We start from the raw sequence: 14,147 nt of genomic DNA, 5'->3' as shown, positions 1-14,147 counted from the left end.
CAACAACAGACCGTATGAAACTGTGACGCTGGGGTCAGAACCAACACATGGAAAAAATAAACTATATTCATATCTTCCAGGATGATGTCATGTCAGCGCACGACGCTCTGCCTCACAAGACGCCCCTCACACTCAGTGATGAACCCAGGTGAGTGGGCGGGGCCTACAGAGGGAGGAGGCGGGGTCACGGTTGCTTCCTTTCTTATCAGAATCAGAAATCATGACACGTCACAGTTACTCTGATGTAAAGCTTTGAAAATGATAAGAAAGTACAAGTATGAAAATATGAAGTTAGTAAAAATATAAAATAAATAAATGTCAAATATTTAGATTAACATGTAAAATATACTAAGTATGTGAAGTGTGTGTAAAAATTAAAAAGTACATTATCCTACAATAAAATGTATAAAACTAGTATGTAAAGTTTTATGCTGTGTTTCCACCAAACGCGAATTCGCAAATTCGCGTGTCAAGATTATATACACAGTCAATGCTAAGACGCGATTAGACGCGTCCATCGCGCCGCCCGCGTCTAGCGTGACGCGATGAACGCGATGGACGAGATAGAGGCGTCTAGCGCGGCGTGATAGACGCCTCTATCTCGTCCAACGCCTCATCGCTCGAGTTGAAAATATTGAACTTTTGAGGCGAATTCGCGTGACGCTGTGCCGCGAAAGCCAATCAGCGTTGAGATTCTCCCGACGTCACTGGCGATAAACTGCTACTCACCGGAGACAGATGGACAGACGCTCCGCAGCTGAAATGGAGCGGCTGTAGTTGGTGTCCTGCTGGGAGATCCTGGCGCCAACCCTCGCCAACAGGTCCTCAAACTGGGCCCCAGTCAGCCTGAAGTACCGCTGAAAGCGGCTATCATCCAGACGGAGTTCCTGGAGGAGGTGGTGAAACTCGCCGAGCTGGATGCGCTTCTGCAGGATAGGGTGAACCCAAAAACGACGGTGTTTGGTCCTCCGACGCATCTGGGACTTCCAGAGCAGGTACAAAGCAGCGATGGTGGATGGATATCTCAGCCATGGTCGTCAGTGGCTACCCGGAGCTATATGATACTACGTGTCTACTCTACAGAGACCGCAACAAAAAGGAGCAGGCTTTGGTGAAAGTCGCCGAGGAGACTGGTCTACTTGGTAAGTTCTGTAAATATGTGTCTTTAATTAGTTTGCAGAATGGTTGTACTATGAACGTTAGCACTAACTTAGCTCCAGTTAGCACAGCCAGCTTCCCCGCTACTCGCGCGAATGACGCGATAACGCGAATTAACAAAATGGTCAGGCGTCGAAACTCGTGCGCTACGGGCGGCGCGTTATGCTGTGTTCCCACCAAACGCGGTGAACGCGATTTAATCGCTCGTAACGCGCCTCTATCGCGTCCATCGCGTCGCGCTAGACGCGTCCATCGCGCCGCCCGGCGCGATTTCACGTCTAATCGTGTCTTTGCATTGACTTTGTATGTAATGTTGACGCGCGAATTTGCGAATTCGCGTTTGGTGGGAACACAGCATTACTCGCGTTACGAGCGATTAAATCACGTTCATCGTGTTTGGTGGGAACACAGCATAAGAATATGAAAACATGTGATATTCTACAATGTTTGACACCAGTATGTCAGATTTTTAAAAATGTAAAATACACATAATGTGCTGTGTGTGTAAAGTGTTGAAAGTTGAATTCTTGCAGAAGAAGAGTGCCTGCTCCTTTAAGTCTCTGTTGTTAACAATAGCATGTTTTTGTTTCAGGTCATTGATCATCTTTAACCCAACGGAGCAACTTCGTATGTCCGTCATCAGCGTTGTCATCGACTCTCCAGACGCTCATGTTGTTGAGGCAGAAACAGGTCGACCAATGGCTGCACAGATCTCCGCGGTGTGGGCGGAGCCGAGCCGGGCGTCCACAGAATCCTTCCAGGTGAAGAACAGTTTAATCAAAACATGAAGTCATTTTACATCAAGTTATTTTTTATATGTCACATGTCGTCTGCTCCGTGGGCGTCAGAAGGAAAATGAAAGTGGGTGGGACCACAAAGGTGTGTGTGTGTGTGTGTGTGTGTAGCCTACATGCTGTCGAGTCACTCAATATTTCAGCTAGGGCTGGGCAGTATTACTTAAAATCAGTCACGTTTAATTGAAGCTTTTACCTCGATTACAATTAATGAACGATTATTTTATTATTTTAAATATGGGGGGGGTTAATATGCTCGACTATTACTCTTGAATCCGTTGCATATTGTGTGGCATTTGTAAACACCTGTGACAGCAACAGTTGCTTTGTGGAGGCACTAGTTGCAGGGCGCCTGTCAGTCTCCCCCCTCCATTAAAGATGAAAGGAGGCTGAAAATCACAAATCACGTCTGTTCTGATGATACAAGTCAGCGGCCCTGAAATGTGTGTTTCTCTTCTATGATACACATTCTACATCTCGGAGATGACGAACTGGGATCTGACACAACACCAGAGGGAGAAGCAGGTCCATGGAGCTGTGCGCCGGACAAAAAACTAGCGTGTCGCACCAAATGTGCACCGCAACGGTGTCTCTTTGGGTTAGGGTTGTCTACATTGAAAGTAATGGGTTTGTGCGCGCAAAAGACGCTACATCTGAGTGCCCCCATGCACACACACACACACACACACACACACACACACACACACACACACTTTAACCAAGGCGGCGGCCGGAATCACCCAGACGGCCTGCCTTTGTCTTAGACAGGCAGGGACAGCGCTGTGTTTGGGTACAAGCTGTTCCAGTTTATTTGTTGGCTCGGTGTTTGTGCTCGTCTCCTCCATGTAGGCAGCATCAGTCCAGACCAGATGGAGGGGGCGGAGTCACGTGACTTAGGGCATAGTTGTTTTTTTTTTTTTGGTTTGTTTTTTTGAGGGGACAACATGGGGAAAGTGCCAAAATCACCGACGTGAGTAAGATTACGTCGGTGAGAGGGCCTGAATATTGGATTCGGTATATTTTTGGTTAATTGCCCAGCCCTAATTTCAGTACATAGAACTTAAACTGAGTGGTGCAGAAAATGATGGTGAAAGTGGGTGGGTCCAATATTATTGGACCTGAAGAGTGGCTCCGACGCTCATGATCTGCTCCTTACTTTGTCCCATTTTTCATGTTGAGACATTATTATTATTATTATTATTATTATTGTTGTTGTTGTTATTGTTATTATTATTGTTATGCTCTGAACTTCATGTGTTTAATATTTTGTTTCCTGCGTCATTTTAAGCCCCTCCCCCTGAACATTGTCCAATCACAGCTGAGCAGCAGTAACTTTTACATTTCCACCCTCAGCTTGACTTCGTGGCCGAACTTCCTCCTCTGTCACTCGTCGTGTATCATGTGACCAAAGCCTCTTCTGGCTCCGCCCACCGGGTTCATTACACCTTCCGTCGCCGTGGCAACCCACCGACCATCCAGGCCGAACACTTCCAGGTGTCCCTCCCAGAAGGACCTGAGGCCGACGCCCCCTTGTCGCTCAGCAACAAACACGTCCAAACATGGAGCTCCCCAGAAACCGGCCTGCTGCAGGTCAGAGTCAATAAAGTTTGATTCAACACAACAAAACTAAATAAAAGTTTATTATCAGAAACATTTAAATCTCAACTAATGAAAATATTTAGTTCAGTAAGAAAATATAAAGTTTAATGAAAATAAAACTGAAATTAAAACAACAAAAGTTTTAATTATTAATTTGATCATATTTTTATTCACTGACAGATTTGATTTGTTAAAATTAAAATGATTCATTAACATTTGTTCAGTTTAAATTTAAATAACGAAGGGTTTATTTTGACATGTAGAACCTCCGTCTGCAGTCCGGTCTGCTCCGTCAGCTCCACGTCCAGTTTCTGTGGTACGGAACCAGAACCAGAGCCAACCGGGACAAGAGCGGAGCCTACCTGTTCCTGCCAGGGGAGGAGGGGGCCCAGGTAAGACCACAACCACAACCATTTAGAACCAGAACCAGAACTATAAGTACATTTAGAACCAGATCCACAACCAGAACTATAAGTACATTTAGAACCAGATCCGCAACCAGAGCTATAAGTACATTTAGAACCAGAACCACAGGCAGAACTATAAGTACATTTAGAACCAGATCCACAACCAGAACTATAAGTACATTTAGAACCAGAACCACAACCAGAGATATAAGTACATTTAGAACCAGAACCACAACCAGAACTATAAGTACATTTAAAACCAGAACCACAACCAGAACTATAAGTACATTTAGAACCACAACCAGAACTATAAGTACATTTAAAACCAGAATCACAACCAGAACTATAAGTACATTTAGAACCACAACCAGAACTATAAGTACATTTAATACCAGAACCACAGGCAGAACTATAAGTACATTTAAAACCAGAACCACAACCAGAACTATAAGTACATTTAAAACCAGAACCACAACCAGAATTATAAGTACATTTAGAACCACAACCAGAACTATAAGTACATTTAAAACCAGAACCACAACCAGAACTATAAGTACATTTAGAACCAGAACCACAACCAGAACTATAAGTACATTTAGAACCACAACCAGAACTATAAGTACATTTAAAACCAGAACCACAACCAGAACTATAAGTACATTTAAAACCAGAACCACAACCAGAACTATAAGTACATTTAGAACCACAACCAGAACTATAAGTACATTTAAAACCAGAACCACATCCAGAGCTATAAGTACATTTAGAACCACAACCAGAACTATAAGTACATTTAAAACCAGAACCACAACCAGAACTATAAATACATTTAGAACCAGAATCACAGGCAGAACTATAAGTACATTTAAAACCAGAACCACAGCCAGAACTATAAATACATTTAGAACCAGAACCACAGCCAGAACTATAAGTACATTTAGAACCAGAACCACAGCCAGAACTATAAGTACATTTAAAACCAGAACAACAGCCAGAACTATAAATACATTTAGAACCAGAACCACAGCCAGAACTATAAATACATTAAGAACCAGAACCACAACCAGAACTATAAGTACATTTAGAACCAGAACCACAGCCAGAACTATAAATACATTAAGAACCAGAATCACAACCAGAACTATAAATACATTTAAAACCAGAACCACAGGCAGAACTATAAGTACATTTAAAACCAGAACCACAGCCAGAACTATAAATACATTTAGAACCAGAACCACAGCCAGAACTATAAGTACATTTAGAACCAGAACCACAACCAGAACTATAAGTACATTTAAAACCAGAACCACAGCCAGAACTATAAATACATTTAGAACCAGAACCACAGCCAGAACTATAAATACATTAAGAACCAGAACCACAACCAGAACTATAAGTACATTTAGAACCAGAACCACAGCCAGAACTATAAGTACATTTAGAACCAGAACCACAGCCAGAACTATAAATACATTTAGAACCAGAACCACAACCAGAACTATAAGTACATTTAGAACCAGGACCACAGGCAGAACTATAAGTACATTTAAAACCAGAACCACAACCAGAACTATAAGTACATTTAGAACCAGGACCACAGGCAGAACTATAAGTACATTTAAAACCAGAACCACAACCAGAACTATAAGTAAATTTAGAACCAGAACCACAGGCAGAACTATAAATACATTTAAAACTAGAACCACAGGCAGAACTATAAGTACATTTAAAACCAGAACCACAGCCAGAACTATAAGTACATTTAGAACCAGAACCACAGGCAGAACTATAAATACATTTAGAACCAGAACCACAACCAGAACTATAAGTACATTTAGAACCAGAACCACAGGCAGAACTATAAATACATTTAGAACCAGAACCACAATCAGAACTATAAGTCCATTTAGAACCAGAACCACAGGCAGAACTATAAGTACATTTAAAACCAGAACCACAACCAGAACTATAAATACATTTAGAACCAGAACCATAGACAGAACTATAAATACATTAAGAACCAGAACCACATCCAGAGCTATAAGTACATTTAGAACCAGAACCACAACCAGAACTATAAGTACATTTAGAACTAGAACCACAACCAGAGCTATAAATACATTTAAAACCAGAACCACAACCAGAACTATAAATACATTTAGAACCAGAACCACAGGCAGAACTATAAGTACATTTAGAACCAGAACCACAGGCAGAACTATAAGTACATTTAGAACCAGAACCACAACCAGAACTATAAATACATTTAAAACCAGAACCACAGGCAGAACTATAAGTACATTTAAAACCAGAACCACAACCAGAACTATAAATACATTAAGAACCAGAACCACATCCAGAGCTATAAGTACATTTAGAATCAGAACCACAACCAGAACTATAAGTACATTTAGAACCAGAACCACAACCAGAACTATAAGTACATTTAGAACCAGATCCACAACCAGAACTATAAGTACATTTAGAACCAGAACCACAACCAGAACTATAAGTACATTTAGAGCCAGATCCACAACCAGAACTGTAAGTACATTTAGAACCAGAACCAGATCCACAATCCACATCAGGACTAAATGTCTCCCCCCCCCCCCAGCTCTACTCGTCCTCAGAGCCACCCCTGGTTCGGGTGTCCAGAGGTCCGGTCTTCTCTGAAATCACTTCCTGTTTCCGACACTTCACACACACGCTCCGATTGTACCACGTGGACGGTAACAGCATTCAAACACCTCATTAATTATTCAGCTCTCATTTTATATACAGTACAGGCCAAAAGTTTGGACACACCTTCTCATTCAATGCGTTTTCTTTATTTTCATGACTATTTACATTGTAGATTCTCACTGAAGGCATCAAAACTATGAAAGAACACGTGGAGTTATGTACTTAACAAAAAAAGGTGAAATAACTGAAAACATGTTTTATATTCTAGTTTCTTCAAAATAGCCACCCTTTGCTCTGATTACTGCTTTGCACACTCTTGGCATTCTCTCCATGAGCTTCAAGAGGTAGTCACCTGAAATGGTTTTCCACCAGTCTTGAAGGAGTTCCCAGAGGTGTTTAGCACTTGTTGGCCCCTTTGCCTTCACTCTGCGGTCCAGCTCACCCCAAACCATCTGGATTGGGTTCAGGTCCGGTGACTGTGGAGGCCAGGTCATCTGCCGCAGCACTCCATCACTCTCCTTCTTGGTCAAATAGCCCTTACACAGCCTGGAGGTGTGTTTGGAGTCATTGTCCTGTTGAAAAATAAATGATGGTCCAACTAAACGCAAACCGGATGGGATGGCATGTCGCTGCAGGATGCTGTGGTAGCCATGCTGGTTCAGTGTGCCTTCAATTTTGAATAAATCCCCAACAGTGTCACCAGCAAAACACCCCCACACCATCACACCTCCTCCTCCATGCTTCACAGTGGGAACCAGGCATGTGGAATCCATCCGTTCACCTTTTCTGCGTCTCACAAAGACACGGCGGTTGGAACCAAAGATCTCAAATTTGGACTCATCAGACCAAAGCACAGATTTCCACTGGTCTAATGTCCATTCCTTGTGTTTCTTGGCCCAAACAAATCTCTTCTGCTTGTTGCCTCTCCTTAGCAGTGGTTTCCTAGCAGCTATTTGACCATGAAGGCCTGATTGGCGCAGTCTCCTCTTAACAGTTGTTCTAGAGATGGGTCTGCTGCTAGAACTCTGTGTGGCATTCATCTGGTCTCTGATCTGAGCTGCTGTTAACTTGCCATTTCTGAGGCTGGTGACTCGGATGAACTTATCCTCAGAAGCAGAGGTGACTCTTGGTCTTCCTTTCCTGGGTCGGTCCTCATGTGTGCCAGTTTCGTTGTAGCGCTTGATGGTTTTTGCGACTCCACTTGGGGACACATTTAAAGTTTTTGCAATTTTCCGGACTGACTGACCTTCATTTCTTAAAGTAATGATGGCCACTGGTTTTTCTTTAGTTAGCTGATTGGTTCTTGCCATAATATGAATTTTAACAGTTGTCCAATAGGGCTGTCAGCTGTGTATTAACCTTACTTCTGCACAACACAACTGATGGTCCCAACCCCATTGATAAAGCAAGAAATTCCACTAATTAACCCTGATAAGGCACACCTGTGAAGTGGAAACCATTTCAGGTAACTACCTCTTGAAGCTCATGGAGAGAATGCCAAGAGTGTGCAAAGCAGTAATCAGAGCAAAGGGTGGCTATTTTGAAGAAACTAGAATATAAAACATGTTTTCAGTTATTTCACCTTTTTTTGTTAAGTACATAACTCCACATGTGTTCATTCATAGTTTTGATGCCTTCAGTGAGAATCTACAATGTAAATAGTCATGAAAATAAAGAAAACGCATTGAATGAGAAGGTGTGTCCAAACTTTTGGCCTGTACTGTATGTCATTAATTGCACTGAATGACTTCCTGTCTGGGTCCACTCCAGGGCATGCTGGGAGATCCCTGGAGATTTCCAACAAGGTAGACATCAGGTCAGAGGTCAACCGTGAGCTTGTCATGAGGCTCATCAGCAACGTCGCCAGCAGCAACCGTTTCTTCACTGACCTCAACAGTTTCCAGGTTCATTCACTGTTCGTCAGCTCTTATTGTTACCATCCATGATGTCACGCTGTTCAATGATGTCATGCTGCTCAATGATGTTACACTGCTCAGTGATGTCATGCTGTCTGATGATGTCACACTGGTCAATGATGTGGTTTATTAATTATTTATTGATGGTGGTGCAGATGCAGCAGCGTCGGACCCTGTCGAAGCTCCCCCTGCAGGCCAACTTTTACCCGATGAGCTCCGCGGCGTTCCTGCAGGATTCAACGTCTCGTCTGTCTCTGCTGTCGGCTCAGAGTCAGGCCGTCGCGTCTCTTAGACCAGGTGAGTCTTTGTTCACCTGGAAGTCTGTTCATTCTTCTGAAGTTTGACATGATTGTGTGAGGATTGATTTTAGGTATCGATGATAATTCTGGTAACTCAGTTAACAGCAGCACGAGGGTGAAGTGATTAGCATTGTCGCCTCGCAGCCGGAGGGGGGGTGTCTCTCTGTGCGTAGTTTGCATGTTCTCCCTGTGTCGGCGTGGGTTTCCTCCAGGTGCTCTGACATGTTCTCCCTGTGTCACCGTGGGTTTCCTCCAGGTGCTCTGACATGTTCTCCCTGTGTCACCGTGGGTTTCCTCCAGGTGCTCTGACATGTTCTCCCTGTGTCAGCGTGGGTTTACTCCAGATACTCTGACATGTTCTCCCCAAGTCAGCGTGGGTTTCCTCCAGGTGCTCTGACATGTTCTCCCCGTGTCAGCGTGGGTTTCCTCCAGGTGCTCTGACATGTTCTCCCCGTGTCAGCGTGGGTTTCCTCCAGGTGCTCTGACATGTTCTCCCCGTGTCAGCGTGGGTTTTCTCCAGGTGCTCTGACATGTTCTCCCTGTGTCAGCGTAGGTTTCCTCCAGGTGCTCTGACATGTTCTCCCCGTGTCAGCGTGGGTTTCCTCCAGGTGCTCTGACATGTTCTCCCCGTGTCAGCGTGGGTTTCCTCCAGGTGCTCTGACATGTTCTCCCCGTGTCAGCGTGGGTTTATTCCAGGTGCTCCGACATGTTCTCCCTGTGTCAGTGTGGGTTTCCTCCAGGTGCTCCGACATGTTCTCCCCGTGTCAGCGTGGGTTTCCTCCAGGTGCTCTGACATGTTCTCCCTGTGTCAGCGTGGGTTTCCTCCAGGTGCTCTGACATGTTCTCCCTGTGTCAGCGTGGGTTTCCTCCAGGTGTTCTGACATGTTCTCCCCGTGTCAGCGTGGGTTTACTCCAGATACTCTGACATGTTCTCCCCGTGTCAGCGTGGGTTTACTCCAGGTGCTCTAACATGTTCTCCTCGTGTCAGCGTGGGTTTTCTCCAGGTGCTCTGACATGTTCTCCCCGTGTCAGCGTGGGTTTTCTCCAGGTGCTCTGACATGTTCTCCCTGTGTCAGCGTGGGTTTCCTCCAGGTGTTCTGACATGTTCTCCCCGTGTCAGCGTGGGTTTACTCCAGATACTCTGACATGTTCTCCCTGTGTCAGCGTGGGTTTAGTCCAGGTGCTTTGACATGTTCTCCTCGTGTCAGCGTGGGTTTCCTCCAGGTGCTCTGACATGTTCTCCCTGTGTCAGCGTGGGTTTCCTCCAGGTGCTCTGACATGTTCTCCCTGTGTCAGCGTAGGTTTCCTCCAGCTGCTCTGATATGTTCTCCCTGTGTCAGCGTGGGTTTCCTCCAGCTGCTCTGACATGTTCTCCCCGTGTCAGCGTGGGTTTCCTCCAGGTGCTCTGACATGTTTTCCCCGTGTCAGCGTGGGTTTACTCCAGGTGCTCTAACGTGTTCTCCTCGTGTCAGCGTGGGTTTCCTCCAGGTGCTCCGACATGTTCTCCCCGTGTCAGCGTGGGTTTCCTCTAGGTGCTCTGACATGTTCTCCCTGTGTCAGCATGGGTTTCCTTCAGGTGCTCTGACATGTTCTCCCTGTGTCAGCGTGGGTTTCCTCCAGGTGCTCTGACATGTTCTCCCCGTGTCAGCGTGGGTTTCCTCCAGGTGTTCTGACATGTTCTCCCTGTGTCAGCGTGGGTTTACTCCAGATACTCTGACATGTTCTCCCCGTGTCAGCGTGGGTTTACTCCAGGTGCTCTGACATGTTCTCCCCCTGTCAGCGTGGGGTTCCTCCAGGCGCTCCGACATGTTCTCCCTGTGTCAGTGTGGGTTTCCTCCAGATGCTCTGACATGTTCTCCTCGTGTCAGCGTGGGTTTCCTCCAGGTGCTCCGACATGTTCTCCCCGTGTCAGCGTGGGTTTCTTCCAGGTGCTCTGACATGTTCTCCCCGTGTCATCGTGGGTTTCCTCCAGGTGCTCTGACATGTTCTCCCTGTGTCAGCGTAGGGTTCCTCCAGGTGCTCTGACATGTTCTCCCTGTGTCAGCGTTGGTTTATTCCAGGAGCTCCGACATGTTCTCCCTTTGTCAGCGTAGGTGTTCTCCAGGTGCTGTGACATGTTCTCCCTGTGTCAGCGTGGGGTTCCTCCAGGTGCTCTGACATGTTCTCCCCCTGTCAGCGTGGGGTTCCTCCAGGTGCTCTGACATGTTCTCCCTGTGTCAGTGTGGGTTTCCTCCAGGTGCTCTGACATGTTCTCCCCCTGTCAGCGTGGGTTTCCTCCAGGTGCTCCCACATGTTCTACCCAAGTCAGCGTGGGTTTCCTCCAGGTGCTCTGACATGTTCTCCCTGTGTCAGCGTGGGTTTCCTCCAGGTCCTCTGACATGTTCTCCCTGTGTCAGTGTGGGTTTTCTCCAGATGCTCCGACATGTTCTCCCTGTGTCAGTGTGGGTTTCCTCCAGGTGCTCTGACATGTTCTCCCTGTGTCAGCGTGGGTTTCCTCCAGGTGCTCCGACATGTTCTCCCTGTGTCAGCGTGGGTTTCCTCCAGATGCTCCGACATGTTCTCCCTGTGTCAGCGTGGGTTTCCTCCAGATGCTCTGACATGTTCTCCCTGTGTCAGTGTGGGTTTTCTCCAGATGCTCCGACATGTTCTCCCTGTGTCAGTGTGGGTTTCCTCCAGGTGCTCTGACATGTTCTCCCTGTGTCAGCGTGGGTTTCCTCCAGGTGCTCCGACATGTTCTCCCTGTGTCAGTGTGGGTTTCCTCCAGGTGCTCTGACATGTTCTCCCTGTGTCAGCGTGGGTTTCCTCCAGGTGCTCTGACATGTTCTCCCTGTGTCAGCGTGGGTTTCCTCCAGGTGCTCCGACATGTTCTCCCCGTGTCAGCGTGGGTTTCCTCCAGGTGCTCCGACATGTTCTCCCTGTGTCAGCATGGGTTTCCTCCAGGTGCTCTGACATGTTCTCCGTGTCAGCGTGGGTTTCCTCCAGGTGCTCTGACATGTTCTCCCTGTGTCAGCGTGGGTTTCCTCCAGGTGCTCTGACATGTTCTCTCTGTGTCAGTGTGGGGTTCCTCCAGGCGCTCCGACATGTTCTCCCCGTATCAGCGTGGGTTTACTCCAGGTGCTCCGACATGTTCTCCCTGTGTCAGCGTGGGTTTCCTCCAGGTGCTCTGACATGTTCTTCCTGTGTCAGCGTGGGTTTCCTCCAGGTGCTCCAGCTTCCTCCCACAGTCCAAAGACATGCAGGTTAATTGGTGACTCTAAATTGTCCGTAGGTGTGAATGTGAGTGTGAATGGTTGTCTGTCTCTATGTGTCAGTCCTGTGATAGTCTGGTGACCTCTCCAGGTGAACCCTGCCTCTCACCCAGTGTCAGCTGGGATAGGCTCCGCCCCCTGTGACCCGTAACAAGATATGTTGTTATGAAAAATGAATGGTTGATACTTCTGGTAATTCAGGTAACCAACACTTCCTGCCCCAAGTTCAAAATATGAACGCTCCGACTTCCTGCGTGTCACCTACAAGTTTATCTTGATGAGCTGTGGCCTGCTGGCGGGTCTCACAACGCCATCTAGTGGGCTGCAGAGGTACTGATGAAAGTTACATTGAATTGTTTTTTTGTTTTGTTTTTTATTTTATGAAGTAAATTATTTTTGTACGTAAAATGTTCTCAAAAATTCACATTAGTGAAAAACATCAAATTAAATTGAACAATTTCAGGGACCAGTTGTGAGCAGTGGTTATTTTGTTTACAAAAATTATGATGAAGATGTTTGTCAACAACCTTTTTTTTATGAGGAAGACGAGATGTTGAGGTGTTTCTTTTTCATTGACGAGACTAAAGGGTCAGTGGTGTCTGACAAGAGGAGAACAGAAGGATAAAAAAGGATTCTTTGAAAAGTTTTACTGTCACGTCTGTCTGACGCTCAGAAACATCTCGTTATGTTCTCAGTTTTGAAGATCTATATTTAGCTCATCAGCGTCTCTTCATCACGAAAAAAAGTTGCTGATGAACCTTTTTTGTTTTTGTTAATGAAATTTCTCCTCAGTCTGACCTCTGGCCTGTGACAACTGGTGACCTGTGACCTCTGATGACCTCTGACGACCTGTGACCTCTGATGACTTGTGTGACAACTGATGACCTGTGAACTGTGACAACTGGTTACCTGTGAACTTTGATGACCTCTGATGACTTGTGACCTCTGACGACCTGTGACCTGTGCAGGTGAGCTGGAGGTGGTGTTGGACCGGCGGCTGCAGCAGGACGATAACCGCGGCCTCGGTCAGGGCGTCACCGACAACAAGCTGACAGCAAGTCTCTACAACCTGCTGCTGGAGGACAGGAGGGGCGGGCCTCAGGTGAGGGGGCGGGGCACAACCTGCCCCTGTGATGACATCATAGTGAATGAATCAATTAGTCAGCTACTGACACGTCTCACGTTGTGATTATCTTGACTCTGATTGGCTCTCAACAATCATTTGGGATTTAATTCTTCTGTTTATGTTTTTATTTATTTTATATTTTACTTTTTTATTATTTAATTACATTTGTTCTTGTTTTTTGTTGTTTTTTTTGTTATGGTTATTTTTTTTGTTATTGTCTTGTTTCCGTGACAGGAAGTGGGAGGAGCCTCAGTTGAACATCTGTCACTGCTCGCCCACCTGACCTCGCTCTCCCTCAGCCACCCACCAATCACCATGGTTGCCCCTAGCAACAGTCAGGTGCCAAAGCTCCGCCCCTTCCTGCCGCTCCACTCATCGCTGCCGTGTGACGTTCACCTGCTGAACCTGAGGACGCTGGAGGACTCGCAGGTCGCACAATCAAAACAATTATCATTTGAAATAAAAGTTGTGATTTATTTGCGTCGGCTCCATGTTATTTATTTATTTCACATCATCACACCAGCCAGTGATCACACAACACAACTCCAACATGTTTGTTTTTAACTCTGAAAACATCAACAATGAAAACAAATAAATGTTTATTTGTGTTTGTGGTCAACAGGAAGCAGAAAGTCCATCACAGGAAGTGGCCCTCCTCCTCCACAGGAAGGGCTTTGATTGTAGCTCCACCCCTGAGCCACCACTGCAGTGCACATGGAGTGTGCACGAGGAGGTGTGTGCGCACACACACACACACACACACACACTTTTGTGTAGTTTTTTTAAATTCAGCACATTTTAAGCACCCACATATATCACATATTACACATCCTGGATTTACATTATCATCACAGCACATTTTATGCATTGTCCTTTGATTCTTTTCTTTATAACATCAGAGACACTGAACACATC

General features: G+C 45.8%; 1 protein-coding gene across 3 annotated transcripts in view; it reads left to right on the top strand.

Moving 5' to 3' along the window:
- Positions 1 to 14,147, top strand: part of man2a1 (mannosidase, alpha, class 2A, member 1) — a 34,991-nt gene that overhangs the window by 18,718 nt on the left and 2,126 nt on the right. For 2 of the 3 annotated variants that reach the window (XM_078162214.1, XM_078162215.1), the window contains exons 14-23: positions 81 to 148; positions 1,751 to 1,919; positions 3,306 to 3,542; positions 3,815 to 3,943; positions 6,576 to 6,690; positions 8,414 to 8,547; positions 8,715 to 8,856; positions 13,075 to 13,208; positions 13,467 to 13,661; positions 13,855 to 13,965. In XM_078162214.1, the coding sequence (XP_078018340.1) occupies positions 81 to 148; positions 1,751 to 1,919; positions 3,306 to 3,542; positions 3,815 to 3,943; positions 6,576 to 6,690; positions 8,414 to 8,547; positions 8,715 to 8,856; positions 13,075 to 13,208; positions 13,467 to 13,661; positions 13,855 to 13,965 (1,434 nt within the window). Of the gene's footprint in view, positions 1 to 80; positions 149 to 1,750; positions 1,920 to 3,305; positions 3,543 to 3,814; positions 3,944 to 6,575; positions 6,691 to 8,413; positions 8,548 to 8,714; positions 8,857 to 12,898; positions 13,209 to 13,466; positions 13,662 to 13,854; positions 13,966 to 14,147 lie in introns of those variants that run through there. The other variant, XM_078162216.1, reaches the window with a different exon arrangement.

The sequence above is a fragment of the Epinephelus lanceolatus genome, chromosome 19 (genome assembly GCF_041903045.1).
Source record: "Epinephelus lanceolatus isolate andai-2023 chromosome 19, ASM4190304v1, whole genome shotgun sequence".
Lineage (NCBI taxonomy): Eukaryota > Metazoa > Chordata > Actinopteri > Perciformes > Serranidae > Epinephelus > Epinephelus lanceolatus.
Note: the sequence above shows the minus strand (reverse complement) of the source record. Positions and strands in the feature narration are given on the sequence as shown.